The sequence below is a fragment of the Strigops habroptila genome, chromosome 9 (genome assembly GCF_004027225.2).
Source record: "Strigops habroptila isolate Jane chromosome 9, bStrHab1.2.pri, whole genome shotgun sequence".
NCBI classification, from domain to species: Eukaryota; Metazoa; Chordata; class Aves; order Psittaciformes; family Psittacidae; genus Strigops; species Strigops habroptila.
The window spans coordinates 1,176,336-1,194,444 of NC_044285.2; the positions used below are offsets into that span (position 1 = coordinate 1,176,336).

Consider the following 18,109-nt stretch of genomic DNA (forward strand, 5'->3'; position numbering starts at 1 on the left):
GGAGCATGGGCCTTATTGAGGTTTCTTTCCCATCCCTATCCTCACCCAGGGTAGCAGCAAAAGGCAGGAAGATGTGTAGAAGCAGGGAATCTACAGTTGGGGGTATCCCAGGACTCCACAGCATGGAAGGGCGGAATTCCCAGGCCCAGGATAAAGCCTACCTCCCCGCAGGGCGCAGGAAGCTGGATCCAGCCCCTGATGGTTATTCCACACCATCTAGTGGCATAAGCTCTCCATGCAGCTGCAGCCGCGATGCTTCCCACTTCTCCAGCACCAAGATTTGCCTCCTGAGCTCAGGGAATTGTTTGGGTTGGACAAGAGCTTGAAGATCAAAGTCCAACCATTAACCTGGCATGGCCAAGGCCACCAGAAAACCATGTGCTTAAGTGTCACATCTACACGTCTGTTAAATACCTCCAGAGACAGTGACTCCATCGCTTCCCCGGGCAGCCTGATCCAACGCCAAGTTCACAAAAGCTCCTTTTAAACCCACATATTTCTTCAGGCTGCTTTTTTCCCCTGTGTATCTTCTTCTGTTTGACACTTAGGGCTTACTAGCTATATCCTAAGACATTGCATTCAACTAATCAGGCAGTAAATATAAGCAACTTAAACAAAAGTAACAAAAGGTACTTCAACCAGCATCCTGAACACACGTTTCACAGGTGAAGGCCTGTCAACACAGGGTGAGCTGTCTCTGCAGCTTTTTGAAGTAAGGCTTCTTGTTTCCCAGACCAAATGCTTTCTCAACGATTATGGTCAAGCCTGCTCATAGCTAGAACACTACAACTACTGCAGAGGACAGCAGGAGCGCCAGCCACTACTGCTGCTGTGCAGTTTTCCATTCCAGCTGTGGGCCTTTTTCCTTAAAAAGCGCTTAAAAAATCCTCTAGGTTTTACAAAAAATAGGGTTTTAAACTACTTGGTAAGAAAAGCTTTTTCTCACACTGGAAAAAGCTCAAAGCTTCAACACCTTTTAACAAGGCACTCACTCAAAATGGAACTAACCACCCCCGAAAGCGGTTTGCAGGCACAAAGATAGGGTTGTCTAAAACATATCTTGAGATCCAGGCAGCTTCCTTGCTTTAAACTTCAGGAGTATCCTAAAAGGTGCCTTCATCGAGAGCTCTGCACAAGACACTGCCAAAATGCTGTGGTGCTTACTTTCGTTTGCTGTAGCTTCGCATACCCCTAAGTAACAAGAACACGGTTTGTAAGACCCAGTGAATAAAAGTATTTATTTTTAACATCTTTGCAGAGACACATATACAAAGTTGTCACCATATCTGTGAGCAAATGACCCCTTTACCCTGTATCTACAGATGTAAAACATTAATTATTTACTTACACTACAATATGAAGTAGGTCTGACGTCAAGTCGCCGTTGCCCACCGTTTTCTTGCTTCATTACTATGAAAGTCTGAAGATTGAAATGTTTTTTTACAAGCTGATTTGTGTATTAAATAATCAAAGGTAATTCTTCCAAGAAAGCCATGTTACCGAGCTGGCGCTGGTTATCATAAAATATGAAATGGCATAGAAACACTCTTAAAGTGCGTTACTGCATCTAAATAAATAGCAGCAGTTATGCCTCTTCAAAACAGAGGACCTGACAAGGGAGAGTGACCAGAAGTATTTTGCACTATAAAAAGCTGGAAAAAATAAATGCAAGGCAAAAGCCTTGTGTCATTAGTCTATAAAGATACAGCTCAATACATATAAGACAGAAGGTTCTTCAGGAGGCTGGGGGCACAACAGCAGAACCCCTGATATCTACTGAAAATACACATAGCCACGCACATGCTTCTTTGGGACTGCAAGAGGTATCTCCCATTTAACCATTGCCTGGCACAGGAGGTTACAGAAACATCAGCCTGTGCGATAGCACAGCAGTTTTCATCGGGTTTATCACTGGCAACAGAGATTACATCAGTCTGATAAAATCAAGAGGAATCCCGTGCTCTTGTTAAGTAGTATGTTAAGTTCATGGTTTTCTTCGCCTAAAAGAGAAAAGCCACAAATAACTTCCAGGTTTTACACAGCAGCAGTTTTCTTTAACAGTAAATCCCTCATTTACCTAGTCTGCTGTATACATAAGTCTCACATACTTCCTATGCTAGGAAATGCAACAATTAAAACTAAAGATCTTATTTAGCAGGAAACACGTGTGTTTCCCTTTCTTTCTTAGACAGTTGTGAGCATAAAACAAAGGTTGATTTAAATTATTTAATAAGCTAAAATAAATACAAGCTCCAACTCAATACACGTAAACTAAAGGATTTACTACAACATTACAAGGCTGCAGGCAAGGCTGCGAGTAGCAGTAGCCACCTTGAGTAGGTCTCTGCTTCTAATAAGAGACGTAACAAAGTATATGCTAACAGGATGAAAGGCTCATATTTGTCACCTTATCTGAAAGGGGGATTGCTGATGTCAGACACTCCAAAACACCCTTCCACCATAGTTCTAAACTTTCTGGGTTCCAAATGCAGTGAGTTTAGTTGATTTTGGCTTCACAACCACTCTCTGTCTCTCTCCAGCCCTTTCTCCTGCTGTAAATGTCTTGCAAACTGCACATTTTCTTCCTCCGAGCTGAACAGGCGACCTCCAGAGCACTGCCAGCACCTAGCTGCAAGAGGCCAAATCTGGAGATTGAATTCTGCTCTGCAACCTCTGGTTTAACAGAACTATCTTATCTGAAGCATTTCCTTTGTCAGTGAAGGGTTTTGTTAGATGTGGGGCTCAGGTTTTAGCACCAGCCTTACAAACTGCAGGATCATTTGGACTTTGTTAGAAACTGGGACTTCTGGCTTGGTAAGCTTCCATTCCTGGGTGCAGCTGCCACCGATCCCACCACGTTAAAGACCTGAAGAACTCTTATATATGCATTTGAAGGGGAGGAAAGTTTCTTCTAGCATAACTAGAGCCCATGCTTCCTTAGTAGGTACCTTGATAATGACACAGCAGGCAGCAGCTGGAACATTAGCTGTGTTCAAGTAAACCATTAGATATACCCTGTGGTCACCCTCAGCTCCCTCCTCACTAGGCCATGCTGAAACTGTAACCTAGTTTAGTTTAAATTTATTAAAAATGACTATTCTTCACTACATCAGCATCTGATAAAGGCTGAGGGACAAGAGGCAATATAGCTTAGCACTTTATCACTGCCATTCTTAAACCCGTTCCGCTCTGGACCTGACAGGCATTCTACAATTCCCAGCTCTTTAGAGCTGGGATAGCATGAGATCAAACCAGTGTTCAGTGCAGTGAGCTGAATGTTGAGATCTAAGAATTATTAAGTTGTCTTCTGGTTAGAGTCTCCTACAGACCTATCCTGTCACCAGCTTCTAACCCTGAACGATCCTGCTTAAAAGGTATGCACCCCAAACCTAAAGTAGGTAGGGCAGCAAGGTCAATGGGGGGAAAAAGAAAGATCTCCCATGTTAGATGTTACAGGAAAGAGAACATGATCCCCAACTACAAAGGAGAGATGCACTTACTTGGGCTGAGCATGATGCTGATATCCAGGTCCAAGAGCTGATCCTGCCCTCATCTCCACTGCCACAGAGCACTGACAGGACACACAAAATCAGTCTCTATCGCTAACCCCTCCCACCCAGCTACAAGCATTACCCCAAATTCTCATCCAGATCAAGCATGAGATAACCCCCTTCTTCCTTTTTGGCTTACTCTGGTTTCCACATCAGTCCATTCCGAGTCTGCAGCATCCTCAGGCTGGTCAGGATTGGGAGGTGACGATCTTCGCTTTCGACTGAAAGAGTATGAAGAGGGTTACAAGCATCATGTATTTTGGCAGATTCTCATATATGCAATAGAACACATTTTATATTTCCTAAATAAATACTTAGCTCTTAACAGCAGTCCAGCCTTAAAAACAGCTTTAGTATCTATAAGCCTCACCAAGTTACTTTTACATGATTTCAAGTTAGATTCAACAACTTCCTGTTCAATCACTTGGATCAGAAGCAGTTCCACATGCACTGCTGGAGTTACACACCTCCAGCAGCATCAGAACCTGAAGTTGAGACCACAACTCACCCAGTTGGAGATTCTTGCTTCAGAGTCTCTATCTCTGTGAACTGCACAGCCTGTCCACCACCTCTGGTTTTGAAAACATCACCCTGGGAAGCAAAAAGCAGTTGGCAAGATACAGTCACTAGATCAGCACAACAGATACGGCAGTGGCTTTCACATGAAAACTGCTTTTCATGAGAACATATGAAAAAAGTGAGGCCTTTTTGCAAAACTCAAAGAAACAGCAATATTAGAAGGACTGTAATGAAAAATGAACCAAAAACCTTCTTGTTCCAAATTACAAAGAGCTCTCAATATGCCTTAGGTAAGTGCAGTCAGCATTGTGGGACACAAACACTGCAAGTGTTCAAAGCCTGGGCTGTCTCACCACTTTGCTTGTCAGTTGACTACCAGAAATTGTGTCCTGGAGCATTTGAGCATCCATCACTGCAGCAAGTTACTCATACTGCCACTGGAAATGAAACAGCACCACTTCAACAAGGCTGACTCTGCAAGGTCAGTCTAAAACTCTCACTACAAATGGATTATTGCATTTTACTAGAGAAAAAACACTTCATTACTTTCAGGGAAACTGGGTTAAATAGGTTTGTAATGGTTTATATGAAGTAATGACAAAGAACAGTATTTTCAGGCACTAACAGCTGCCTTGAAGCCAACTGCACGAACTTCCAATTCAAATCTCACAGCAGATCAGGCCAAACACACCCTTTCACAAGCCAGTAGCACAAATACATCGCCAGAAATGGCTTTAGACAGGGTTAGCACAAGTCCACAACGAAGGCATTTGCTTTACCTTAATGAGCTTAGTTTCAATCTCCCCATCGGAGGCTAGCTCCTGGTGCGTCAGCATGTACTTGTCACACTTAGCTAGCGCCTTTTCGCTTGCAGCCACCACCGTGATGGCATGAGGCACTTGAGGCTGCATGACTGTCTCAGTGGGCACATTAGAAGGTGGTTTGTGATCCACCCATCTCTCCCCAACTGAGCGGGACCGTCTGCGTCTGAGGCGAACTGCAGGTGCGCTCTGAGCAGGGTGGAAGAGAATCAGGAGAAATCAGCACACAGGAAATGTCGCGCAGGGTGTCACGAGCAGAAGTGAACTTTGCAGGTCTGGTTAAGATGTGTCTGTAGGAAGATCAAAGCTTCCTTCCTAAAGGGCTTTCAAAGCACATCCTGAAAGGCCCCATTACAAAGAGCCTTGCAGGGAGTTATTAATGGATTCTTTCTGTGCCAATTCCTATTTCTTGTGAGTTTTAGCTGTTACCCAATCTGTTGCGCTCCAGACCTAAGAAAGCCTCCTCAAGGAGGAGACTGTTGTTGTTTGGTAATGCTCCTCCCAACTTTCCAAATCAAACCTGATTGCTATGAACATATTAACCAACCACAAGAGAGAATTGTTTCCATTGATACATTCATGATTCAAGATGGATTTTGGGGTAGCAAAGCGAGCAGGGTATGGATTTCCAACATCTTTAAAGGAGGCAAAACCTCCTAATACTGAGGAAACAGAGCAGAAGCAGCATCCCCTGTGCTGGTGCTATTGCCTCTCAACTCAGCTGTTGGAAATCCATGAGAAGTTCATACATTTCTATTTTATGAACATTATTGTCAGTTGCTCAGGAAAATCAGAATGTTCTGGAAACTCAGTTAAAAACCTGGTTCCTTCAGGATCTTTGAATGGGATTTTGAAAGACTATTTGCAGACTCTCTCTGCTCCATTCACACACTCATTTTGGAGACCTCTGAACCATGCTGAGGTTACCTCATCCAAACCTATGAATCCAAGTCCCACCTGCTGCACTGTCAGGTGATGAGCATCAATTAGGATTTCTTTGACCAACAGACATGAGATTGGCTGGACCCTTTACAGATAAAACCTCTTACAAGTCTAAAGCAGCTCCTCATCATTAAACATATATAAGGAAATTGGGCTTTCAGCAAAAATCTTCCATCAAAAAAAGAAAAAGAAATAATTTCAATACATTTTAATTGGCACGTGCTTATTTAAGTTGATTTTTTTGGAAACAATTCTGCCAAGGTGCCTTAGAACTCGTGTTCTAAAGAGAGGATGTGCTATTACTGGTCACATTTTACTGTGGCACAGATCACATTCCTTTCTCTGCTGACAGCAATTCGTGTATTAGTTAATTGGAATAGCATTTGCTTAAAAGCCTGTCCCTCACTTCAAAGGGCCAGCAAGTGACAAGAATTTTGAGAGCACTCACCAATTAATCATACCATGATTAACTTTTCTCCTCTCCAGAAGCTCTCTAAGAGGAGGGGGTGTGCAGTTCTCTTTGATTTACCTGAGCCACTGTGGCAGTGCTATAACGTGACAGAGATGCCACCAAATCAAACATTTGCATGCATCACTTTAATGAAAATGAAGTCTCCCTCCTCTAAGCAAAGCCCCAGTTTTAACACAGATGTGAAAGTTAAGAAAGACTGTTCTAAGAGAGTTAACAGTTACACAAGCGAGATGTTTGTCCAAGCACTGTTTCCATTAGACATTTGCAGGCAAGGCTCATAAGACCACCTTTTAAGCTGCCCAAACAGACTATGGTAAATTGCAGGCTGCAAGATAGATATGAGGAGACAGACACAAGTTAAAACACAAGGACATTTATAGCTAGAGAAAAAGTCTAGCTGGTTCAGAGTTCCTCACAGTGCTATCTATGCACCAGCAAGAAATGCACACGCTGCTTTTAAGGAGTTTCTAAACATCAAATTAAGAAGTCAAAGAGGAGTAGTGAGATTCCACCTGGAAACAGAACTATCCTATGAGAAATACAGTAAGGGGGAAACTACCATCTATGTTAGGTGTGCTTAGTGTAAGAGCAGTTGTAATGAGCTTTAGAGCCAGACTAAGCAACACTACTTTGAGCTTTTGACAGGAGCAGCACTAACCCTGTGGCATTGATCCTCTTCTATTTCTAGCTCATCTCTATGCCTGGGAAGTTCAGTGACTCCAGTCCAGCACATCCCTCGCCTTCTGTTTGACATGTTATAGTCTCTATTTTGTTCTGCTTCTTGTTGTCTACTCCTTGCATTAGAAGTGCCACTGGTATGCTTGTGTGAAGGGGTTTTCTGCTCCCATTCCATAACACAGGATGCCACAGAAATGTTGCTACAAGAGTTAGAACGTCTGTGCACCTGCAGGTTGCTCACGAGCCGCTGGCTGTTAGGGACCTGAGTAAGAGAGTTACTAAGAGGCTAGAGAGAATAGGCAAGAAATTAGTGAACACACAGAACAACTTTCAAGGCAACAAAACTTCGAATACTGACAAGGTGCAGAGTGCCAATTCAGCTGTTCAAGCTGATGGGTTTGGAGAGGTATTGTGTTGCAGTGACAGCATTAAGAATCAGGCATTCTTCCAATACCAGTAGCATTAGAAGGTAGGAGCATGAATAAAAAGCAATGATAAATACAACAGGAGACAAAGAATTCAAAGCAAGTTTAAGTCATTCAAATTCTGTGCTTGGGAAGTATTTTCTAGCCGCTAAAAATAAGGAGCCTGCACTTTAGTTCATTATTATAACTGTGCTTTTCTCTATATTGAGAAGTGTTTTAAAGGCAACTTACAGGTGCTGGTGAAGGAGACACTGATCTCTGAAGAGGCTTCTCTCGGTCTCTCACCCGTGAAGGCCTCTCTGGCTTCTCATTTTTTGGTTCAGTAACAATGGCCTTCAGTTGCTTCAGTTTTTCATCTTTAACCCAAAGTTTGTTCTGCATTTCCAGCTGCTTTGCTGCTACACGACGCTCCTACAAAGACACGGGATGAAAAGCATGAAGTACCTTACATGACAGCACAAGTAATTGTGCTGAAAGCTTGAAGGGAATTGCATATTCCACGTGGAACAAAGTTCTTCCCCACTGAGAGACAAGCTATTGGAAATAATGACATGTCAAGTCAAATAAAGACTTTGCAGATTACAAAATAATATCATGTTTAATTCCATAAGTGTTTGCTTCCTAAATTACAACAAATAGGAACATGTCTAACTACAGTTCTAGCAATGATGCTGAAGCAGTAGAGTCCTGCAGTAGTAAGAGTTAATCCCTCAGATATCCTTTCCTTATTGCTTGTCAAGTACTGAGCAAGACTTTACATGCGGATAAAGGGGAAATTCTGACATTAGGCTTCTACTGACAACTGATGGAACAAGAGAATCCCTCCTTAGAGTGCCACAAACCCAAAAGAACAAATTCCACATATTGAGAAGTGACACAGAGATCAAGAGAGCTGCTCTAACTGCATCAGAAGTCCTCGAGGAATTTCGTACCATTGTACACACAGAAAAGTTCAGTTCAAAATGTCAGAGTCCATAATTAAAAGCCAGACAGACCTCCATTCTTAATGCTACCACTGTAGAAAATCCCTCACAAAACCCAAGGTGCCTGGCACCACCCAGCATCACTCCATTACACCTTTCTAACAGATGTAGTGTACTTACACACTCCTTCTCCCATTTCATGGTGGTTTCTGCCACCATGCCTTGCAATCGTGCCTCCATCCTCCGCTTGTCAGAAGCCTGACGCTGCAGTTTCTGGCTCTTGCTTTCTAGCTCTTGCTGAAGATTACGCTTGTCTTCTTCATAAATTGTTGTAGTTTTCTCCAAGATATCAATCTGGAGGAAGAGAGGAAGGATTTGGCAATGCTTCTTAGAAGCATGACCACCTAAGCTCAGAATTGCCAGTTTTATTTGACTGTTAACACATACTAGAATGTGTCAGCTGTTGTACAAATATACCCAGATAATAGTCAACATTCCACACTTTCACAGATTTTACAACATAAGTTGCCCATCTTCATGTATTAAGCCTCACCTCATAAGAAAGCCAAAAAGTGTTCAGTACGAGTTTCCCACAAAATACTTTCAATCTTGTTTCTAACACCCATCTTGCAAGCAACTCCTGACATCAAGCAGCTTGCCAAATGACACACATGCACTTGGTGCTTGGCTTTAGACAAGGAAGAAACTGACCTTGTATTCCAAAGTTTTTATTTTCTTCTCCAGGCGTTCCAGCTCCATTTTCTGCTCTGCTATTATTTTATCTTTTTCAGACAGTTTTCCTTGAATATAGTTGTCCTTGGACGCAACATTGGAGTCAAATTCTTGCAGTATTGTTTTAAATGCAAGCACTGCAAAGGAATCGATATATTTTATCTTCTCAGCATATCTCCACGTTATCAAAAGCACTTCTGGTTTTCTCCTACCAACAATGCTTTGAGCTATTTCATTACCTCAAAAAAGGCTTTTAAAATGATCGATCTAGACAAGATACTTCATGTTGGTACAGAAGATATAGGAGAGATCCCTTGAGTAGTAATAAAGACTCCAAAATCTAGCTCCAAACTGATGTTCAAACTCTTACCGGTTTTGGCAATCTCCTCTGTCAACATTTGTCGTAGTTTATGGCGTTTTTCCAGGACTTCAATCACCTTTGGAAGTGTTTGATCATCATTAATATCCAATAGCTCACATGAAGGCAACGGAGGAAAGTTCTGCAAAAACAGTTCTGAAAAAGCTTGCTCTTCTGCCTCTGTAAGATTTAAAGCCAAGAGAGTCTGTCAGCAAGCTACAGAACAGAAAAGCTCCATTTGACAATGCACAGCCACAGATCATTCATTCCAGAATAGCACGAAGCAGACAGAACGTGGAATTATTAATGAGAACTAGAAGTTTTCAGAAGAGATGACAGCATTGAGAGAAGATTAAATGTGACATTCTCAATTCATCGCTTTATAATACCTCCAGGCTACTCTCGATTTCTAAATGAGGCCCTAAGCGTACAAAAACATCAAAGTATCATCCTCAGCACAATTTCCTTTCAGGAGCTGCAATAATGGGACCGTGAATTCAACTCATCACCAATAACAAAGAATTACTGTGAGACTTCCACAGTAACTGGGTTTATACTACAAGTAGCACCGCAGGATGAAATGAGTAGTGCCTATCGCAGAGGAGGCTCACAGCTAAGTTACTTTTGCACTTCCAAGGCTCAAATAACTTGTTTTAAAATAGCCTCCAACTGCTAAGAGGAAAAAACCTGCTGTAATCACCAGCATTCTAGTATTTACCTCCACTTATTGGGCCTCCCCTCATCTCCAGCTTCCTTTGGAGCTCCTCTCTGAAGGCCTGATTCCTGAAGCGCCGGCCTGGTGTCAAGCCACAGATGGGTCTGTCGGCAGGTCTTGCCACTTCAACCTCCTGCGTCATCTCTGCAAAGCGCATCACTTGCTACAACAGAACAAAAGCAAGCTGAACACCAAACCTAACCAAGAGGCAGGCCACTTGAAGTTGGAAAGTGATATTTTAGGTCAATAAAAGTATTAGAGGAGACATTATCAAGCTATAATGTCAAGTAGATAGGTTGAGATTGAAGCGGAGTAAGAAGGAGCCTTCCCAGTCACACCTCCCCATCCGCAGACCCCAAAGGAACCATGAAACCAACTGTGCAGACAGCTCAAGTTTTTGCCAGTACTATCACAGTGGGGATCAAACACCTAAATATTTTCACCTCTGCAAATAAGAGGGACTCTCCCTATTTTACAAGCAAGTTGCAGTTGCAATTTTTAAGAGGAAAAATAAGACTTGGAGAGCACTTTTACCCTAAAATATTATATTTGATTACACGAAGTGCCCAAGCAACAGAAATTATCATTCCTCTCATCTACTAAGTAGAAGAATTCAGTGAAAAAAGAGGGAAGGAGGTAAGATCTGCAAGGAGGTTACCAAGCTTTCCTCGTAGTCCTCGGCTTTAGGGTTAACACACACAATCATACGCACTTTCCCTTCACCGTCAAAATAGTTCTTGAAGAGATGAGTCAGTTTGGAATCTCTGTAAGGAACCATCTGAAAATAAAGTACATGAAAGATGTAGTAATCTTTCATTACACCAGATATTTGTCAAGTCAATAGATAATTAGATAAGGGGTTGCATACCTTATTTGTTCCATACATCTGGTTTTCCCTCAGGACTTCAATACACGTTCTCAATGTCATCAGTGACTGATTAATATTACCTTAAATCCCAAAACAAAACACAAGGCAGAACAATGCTGTAAGCAGCTTTTTGGATCAGATTCCCAAATTATTTAGCAGTTTAAGAACAAATTGCCTGGAATTAAGTTCTATTTGTTACAGATAACTGCTGTAATTAACCGAAGTAGCAGAGCAAGTGCTACTGAAGACTGCTGGTTTCCAAACTGGAGAATTTAAGGTCATCAAATCAGACAACTGAACATGAAAGCAGAACAATTCTTCCTACATCTTTTCTAGGAGTAGATCTATGATCTATATGATTACCAAGGCAGTCTAAAGGTGGTCACATACCTGCTTCTCGCAACCTGTTGCCTTCAGCCTTTGTTCTATTAGTTCTTTCACTTCCAGCCAGATCAACTAAGGACAGCTGGCTTAAAGTGATCTGCTCTTTCTCCTGTTACAGAAAACAAATTACATTAGGCTAAGATCAGCTCTATGTTCCTTCTAACAGGGTGGGGTGTTCCCCCCTCACCTCCCAAACCTAAACTAGTATATGCACACTTCAAAAAAATGTGTGTTCTGCCTTTCAATAAAGTCTGAGGGTGTTTTTATAGCCCTTAATGCAAAGGAGCTGGGCATCACAAGCTCTTCTTGTGGGCAGGTTTAGCAGATCCCCACTGTCTTGGGCCACAAGAGAGATACAACTGTACTCATTCAAATCCTCCACTTTTTAGATTAAGAGGTTTTGCTCAAAAGCAGCAGAGGTAAAAACCAAATAAGCAGCTTTGTGCTCTATTTTAACATCCTGTTTTCATTACAAAAAGGAAACTAATTCTGTCAGAGACTTGAAATTCAGTAACTTTGATTTCCTTCACAATGAAGTTGCTAACGCTCAAGACACAGGAATGGTTTTAGTGGGCCATGCTGCACAGTTCACTGCCTTTTCTAACCTACACACACACACATATACAGACACAGAGAGTTGTGCCCTGGAATTCACCTGCAGCACATTGTCTCCATCTGCATCCAGCGGTGCCTGAGCCAACTTTATAATGAAAACACTGTGAGAGCGACTGGATTCTCGATTCAGCTGAGTGTTTGCAATCCGCCTCTTCTTTTGACCTGTTCAGAACAGAAACAATCCTTCCAAACCCCCGTTTTATCTCACAGGCTCACCCCCTGGCAAAGCCATTCTGCTTTCAAAGGATTTCACATCTGCACTGCATTTCAGAAGTTATATTCCAAGGTTTACCTCTCCAAAACACTTCAAAAGCTTCTTCTGTAGATTTCACCTCTACTTCTGTGCATCCTGTGACATACATGTTGTGATTCTGGTCCTCACGAAGTATTTTGGACTGTGGAGGTCTTAAGGACAGGGAAGAAACAAAACAGACAACACTAGAATTGAGTTTTCTATACAATACATTGTGTCATGCAAATTTTCTTTTGTTTAAGTACAAAACTCAGACTGAATATCTCAATTATCCGTACAGCAGATGGAAGAGGAAGTACAAGTACATGGACACACACTCAGCCAAGATTAGTTACACTTCAGCTACTGCTTTAATTTAGAAGCTACGTTTAATTGCAACTCTTACTAGAAATCATGGGTTTGGGTGGCAGCTATTGTTTTTCTACATGCACACAGAAGCAAGATGGCTTCAGCAGTGTTCTATATTTGCTAGGAAAGCAAGAAGAGACAGAGCCAGTTAAGTTTGCTTTCTGCTTCTACTAAAAGGAAAGGTCACTTTTCAGTATTGGCAATAATATTCTTGTGCACATACATAAAGTCACCATTTCGCACAGGAGTGTTGCAATTGTTCCACCTACCAAAAAAACAGGGTTAAAAAAAATATTAAGTCATTCAGCTTGTGCCTAAAAATCATTTCATATATAATAGACTGCAGCTTCCATAAACAGAAATAATCCAAGATCACTCATAGGCTGATTTTTGGATATTAGCAGAATACTAAAGCCAATAATTCCATACTTCTTTAAAAAGCATTCCCAGAGATTCAAACCCTTTTCCAATCAGTGCCCTGGAGACAGCTCCTGACGTTTTGCTCTAGTTAGTCTTTGTAAATCAGCCAACTCTTTAATTAACACATGTACCAATGGGCAGGCATGGGGGTTGCTTTAATGGGTTTAGGTCTAAAACCAATGCATTCAAAGTCTGATTTGCAGACTGCTTTTTCTGACAGCCTCAAGATTCACTGATTTTAGACATCAGTTGAGTACACCCCTTCCCCAAAACACACAGAATTTAATTTATGAGACAATTCCTTTCTGGTTTTATGGGAAGTTACTGGCATCAAGTGAGATCCTATGCAAACTTGCATTAACTATAGATCGACAAAATAGCAACTTTCACCCAATAGACTGTTTCCAGGAAAATAAAATGCCAGCTGTGGAATGGCTTACTTCAAGTGGCAGTCACCTGCTAGGAACAGTACTCACAGAATAGCATGAAGAGATTTAGAATCTCAGTGGGATAGAACGCACTGCCTAACAAATTAAGTATTTGCTTATTAATCTCCCATTATAAAAGGGAACTGGGTGCCAAGTCTTAGTAGCAGCAGAACAACCATCAGCACTTAGCACACTTAAATACTATTGCCTGGACTCCTTTGCCATCACCTTTTTCAAGTGATTCCCATGAATTGAGCCAGACTTGCCAAGACTCCAGCTGCAAAGACATATTGTAGCTCCTGCAAAAGCACAACTAAAGTAGGAGTAATGGTATTCATAAAACTAACTTTGGTTTTATAGGCTCAAAGGGAGTTTCCTCCAGGAGGTCATATATGTAGTTGTTGTAGATCTCAATATAGGAGACAAAGACACCATAGACATTATCTTCATCAACCTCTTCTGCTTTGCAGTGATCCTGCACATTGATCATATCTGCAAATTCTGGGTCGATTTGTCGCCTGTTGGACACACACAAGAAGTGATTGTAGTGAAGCATCCACAGCCAGTGACAAGGCAGTGAAACAGCAAGTCTACTGACAAATACATGCTTTGAGTAGGGAAACGCTCACACCAGCAGCTAATGACAGCACATCCAGTGACACTGCATTAAAAAAAGTAGCGTGAAAATAAAGTAGATAAACTTTCATCTGACACTGCTGGACACATTGCCAGCAAGAAATGCCTTGCAAAATCCCAGTCAGTGTTCCTATCCTCCATTCAGCAAATCACTACTTTGCAAAATATCCCCAAGTTTAACTTCACAGTATTCCTACTTGGCCAAGCCACTGCATCTTACTCATGGGTTAGCAGGTACAAAACCCAGACTTCTGTTGCCCGATTCCAAGCCTTTTAAACACTTTTGCAATTGCTCAAACCACATGCAATGTATTAACTTCTCATTAATATTTTGTCCTTATGCTTGTTTTTTTTTTAAGGGAAGGATAGAGACCAAGGTACGTTAAAACCACAACGACAGGATAACATTTATATGAACTAAATCCATTCTGCACGTTACAATAGAGACTTACTTGCCAGATGGAGTTTTTGGAATAGGCATGGCATCTCTTTTCTGGCGCTCTAATAGGGCATCTACTTCACACTGGACATTCACACCATTCTTGTCATCAAGCTTAAAAACCTGAGCAGTGATTTTGTTTAGACAATATAACAACAAACAATAGAGAGAACACAAGTGTTGGGCAGCGAAACAAATGATTTGATCAAGCTGTCTGGCAGCTAACACACACCATGCTCCTCACTCACACTCTGTCTGCTGGCTAACGTGAAGTAGATCTGACAGAAACCAGATGTTTCTGAGATAACAATATTCCAGAGAAGCTCCCAAGCTGCACACAACCAAGGAAAAGACTTGCAGTATTATTTCAAATATATTTAGATACCAAAATCCGGAGATGTTTGACTATGAGAAAAGCCTCACATCTATATTATTTTAGATAAGGTTTCCTGTGGCTTTGTATGCTGTGGCTAGATCTCAGCCCATAACCCAGAAAGCTTCCTCATTTCTTTATTAATTAAAGAATGAGCAACAATTATAAGGCCAGCCACACCATACATCTTCATGGAATGTCCATCCTAGGTACCAAACCTGTCTCCTGAGCCCAGCTCCTCAAATCTCAATCATGTGGGTTCTTTCTGGTTGGTTTTCTTTTTAAAGTGCTCCAGTCACAGGAGTGGGCAGGAGACACTTTGAACATAAGGTTTTAATAGTGGGCTTAGGCTGTTACAGGCAACAGAGTGGAGAATGCAGCACAAAACCACTCACAAATCGCTTGGCCTGGAACGGTCCTATGCTGTTGAAGATCATATCCAAACACCGGGGGAGAAGGCCTCCATCACCAGGAGATCCTGTCATGGTGTGTGTTTTCCCACTGCCTGTCACACCATACGTAAAAAGGAGACCTAGAAGGGGCAGGAAAGTTAGTTAATCCTGCTTGCTGTGTCAAGAAACAGCTCAGTTATAACCACACACCTTGTCTTTGCTGGGTCAAACATACTTGGGAAAATCAATGGGTCCTTTTGAACAGTTAACAGTAAAGTAACACATGCTTCAAAAAAGGGTAAAAAGTTTAAGAAGCAGTAAAAGGCAAAAAGAGCTTCCAAGGATGCTGAACCACATGGCAAACAAGATACGTATGCTTTTACCTAGACAAGCTAAGAAACCTTGAGACACGTGAAGTCACAGCACTATAACAAACTGCATGGCAGACACACAGGCAAGCAGCAGAGAACAAGTTCTTGCTTACCATTTTTCCCATGAATGAGATCTTCCACTAGAGGTTTAGCCACCACGTCAAAGAGCTGCTTCTGAATAACGAGGGTGCCAAACACTTCTTTAAAGGAATATTGTGTCTGAAAAGAAGATATGCCATCTTAAGCCTTCATTTTCTCTATTCAGAATGACATTGCTCTGGCTCCCCATTCTATATGTATGGCCAAAATCCTCCTTTTTGAGGAAACATCTGTTCAGGATAAATGAAGCATTAATTCAGTTGTGTCCAGTTTAGCTTAGAGCTGGTTTCTTTCAATTAGTCTGGAATGAAAGAGCCCTTCAAGAAATCTAAACATTTCACAGAATCCCAGCCTGGTTTGGGTTGGAACGGACCTTAAAGCTCATCCAGCTCCAACCCCTGCCACAGGCAGGGACACCTTCCACTAGAGCAGGTTGCTCCAAGCCCCTGTGTCCAACCTGGCCTTGAACACTGCCAGGGATGGGGCAGCCACAGCTTCTCTGGGCACCCTGTGCCAGCGCCTCAGCACCCTCACAGGGAAGAACTTATTCCCACTTTGCTTTTGTTCCTTTTACCCTTCCTCGACCCTTCAGAAGAAGCCTTTTTGTCTACGGAGAACACATTGGATGGTTAAGGAAACGGGTGACTTTGCTCTAGATGGTTTTCCGGGTTTAAAACCCCACTTTTCTAAGAGAAGCTGCTGATCTGCACACTGCGAGAGACACCAAAGGACCTCCAGCCTCAATTCCAGGCGGGAAAACACCCCCTCCAGCCCAGCCCAGCCGCAAGGCGAGGCCACTCCCGCAGAGCCCCCCACCCACCCCCAGCCCTTACCTCCCGGTACTCCCCGTTGCGAAACACCCGGTATCCCTCGGGCGGGTGGATCTGCACCGTGGTCTCATCGATCACCTCGATGCAGCACTCCTGGTCCGGGAGGCTCAGCGGCCGCACCCTGCAGTACACCTGCGGAGGGACGGGACGGGAAGGGGGACGCAGGGCCCGTTGTCAGCGCAGCCCCGGCGGGACCCCGCACCCCCCGCAGCCCCGCACTCACCCCCACGGGATCCTTCACGCAGGGGTTCGATGGCTTCTTCAGCGCCGGCCTCCGCGGCGCCTTGATCCTGCTGAGGGAAGGAGAGGCGTGAGCGGCGGCGGCACCACGGGCCCGGCGGAACCGGACCGCGCCGCCGGGCAGGGGCTGAGGGGAAGGGGGCCGGGGCCGGACTTACGCCGCCTTCATGTCGCGACAGGAGGCGGCCGCCGCTGCCGCCCCGCGCCCGGCTCCGCTGTGCCGCAACCGCCGCCCCGCGCGCCCGCCGCGATTCAAATCTAACCAGTCACCGCGCACGTCGCTGCGCAGCGCGGTTACGTCACGGCGGCACCGCACCCCGCCCCGCCCCACTGCAAGCGTTGCTATGGCGACGCCATCGGGCGCGGACCCGCAGCGTGGCTGCCCCCTGCTGGGCGGGCGGACTCGCGGCCTGGAGGAGCCGGCGCCAGGCCCTGCCGCAGCGGGGTCGCCGAAGCCGCCGCGCCGAGGCCCCGGTGCCCCGCAGGGAGCGCGCAGCGGCCGTTCCCACCCCGCATTGCCCCCGGGAGCCCGCTCCGCAGGCAGCTCCACGTGTGCGTGAGCAGGGACAAGGACAGCCCGTGTCGGTGGTGTAACCCGGCCGGCCCGCCTGCCCCTGCCTGCCGCACCGCCTGCCTGGAGGAGGGTCGGGTCGTTCCCAGCCCGGAGGAGGTGCTCGGCGGTGGAACGGGGCCGGTAACGCGGAGGTGAGACACGCGTGAGAAACCCGGACACACACCACCACCAAAGACCCGACTGTCTGCCCTTCGGGTGGGGTAAATGGTGAAGTCATTGGGTTTAAACCCCGGGCAGCGGCTCTAAAGCGGCTCTAAAGCTTCTAAAGGTGATTTGAGCGCAACCTCCCCTAAGCCACAGACAGTTCTCAGTTTTAGTGCAAATTGAGTAAGTTTGCCCCTCTAAGGGGAAAAAAGAAGAGTAAATCCAAAGAAATCCCACCAAGCTGACTTTAATTCTGTACCATGACCGCTAGCAGAAAGGAGTCGCTGTTCTGGGCCAAGCTTCACCTCTAAACAGTGATTTACAATACACTGAAACGCTTCGGTTTCTTATTGTTCTCAGAGCACACATCAAGGATTCAAACAGCCAAAAGGGACCTGATCTCCCCAGGATGAGTCCCACCATCACACCACCCTGCACCCTAAAACTGATGAGATGGGGCTGCAAAGACCTACAGGAAACCTGGAGATGGGCTTTGGACAAGGGCCTGTAGGGACAGGCCAAGGGGAATGGCTTTAACCTGCCAGAGGGGAGACTGAGA

At 44.1% G+C, this 18,109-nt stretch overlaps 1 protein-coding gene across 6 annotated transcripts; it reads right to left on the minus strand.

Annotated features, from left to right (window-relative positions):
- Positions 1-1,210: 1,210 nt before the first annotated feature.
- Positions 1,211-17,063, minus strand: KIF23 (kinesin family member 23). 6 transcript variants are annotated; one of them, XM_030498220.1, is made up of 24 exons: positions 16,991-17,063; positions 16,816-16,885; positions 16,596-16,724; positions 15,777-15,882; positions 15,296-15,432; positions 14,541-14,650; positions 13,800-13,970; positions 12,828-12,869; positions 12,296-12,408; positions 12,044-12,165; positions 11,395-11,497; positions 11,005-11,084; positions 10,795-10,914; positions 10,140-10,299; positions 9,434-9,601; positions 9,043-9,200; positions 8,512-8,685; positions 7,640-7,819; positions 6,964-7,245; positions 4,850-5,080; positions 4,060-4,142; positions 3,691-3,772; positions 3,501-3,571; positions 1,211-2,000 (listed from the first exon to the last, which is right to left on the minus strand). In XM_030498220.1, exons 1-24 carry the CDS (start codon positions 16,999-17,001, stop codon positions 1,985-1,987), a joined length of 2,919 nt encoding a protein of 972 aa, XP_030354080.1. In that variant the 5' UTR covers positions 17,002-17,063; the 3' UTR covers positions 1,211-1,984. The 6 variants fall into 6 exon arrangements, with proteins under 6 accessions (XP_030354080.1, XP_030354078.1, XP_030354081.1 ...); XM_030498218.1 differs by having other exon boundaries at positions 6,964-7,269; XM_030498219.1 differs by lacking the exon at positions 1,211-2,000 and adding an exon at positions 2,009-2,629 and having other exon boundaries at positions 6,964-7,269.
- Positions 17,064-18,109: the final 1,046 nt, after the last annotated feature.

What these genes read in the sequence shown, in the direction of transcription:
- KIF23 (XM_030498218.1), bottom strand. An exon ending in GTGCGAAATGGTGACTTTAT is followed by an intron (nt 12,409 to 12,827) that starts GTATGTGCACAA and finishes CCTGTCCTTAAG; the next exon opens with ACCTCCACAGTCCAAAATAC. An exon ending in AGAGGAGATTGCCAAAACCG is followed by an intron (nt 9,201 to 9,433) that starts GTAAGAGTTTGA and finishes ATTCCTTTGCAG; the next exon opens with TGCTTGCATTTAAAACAATA.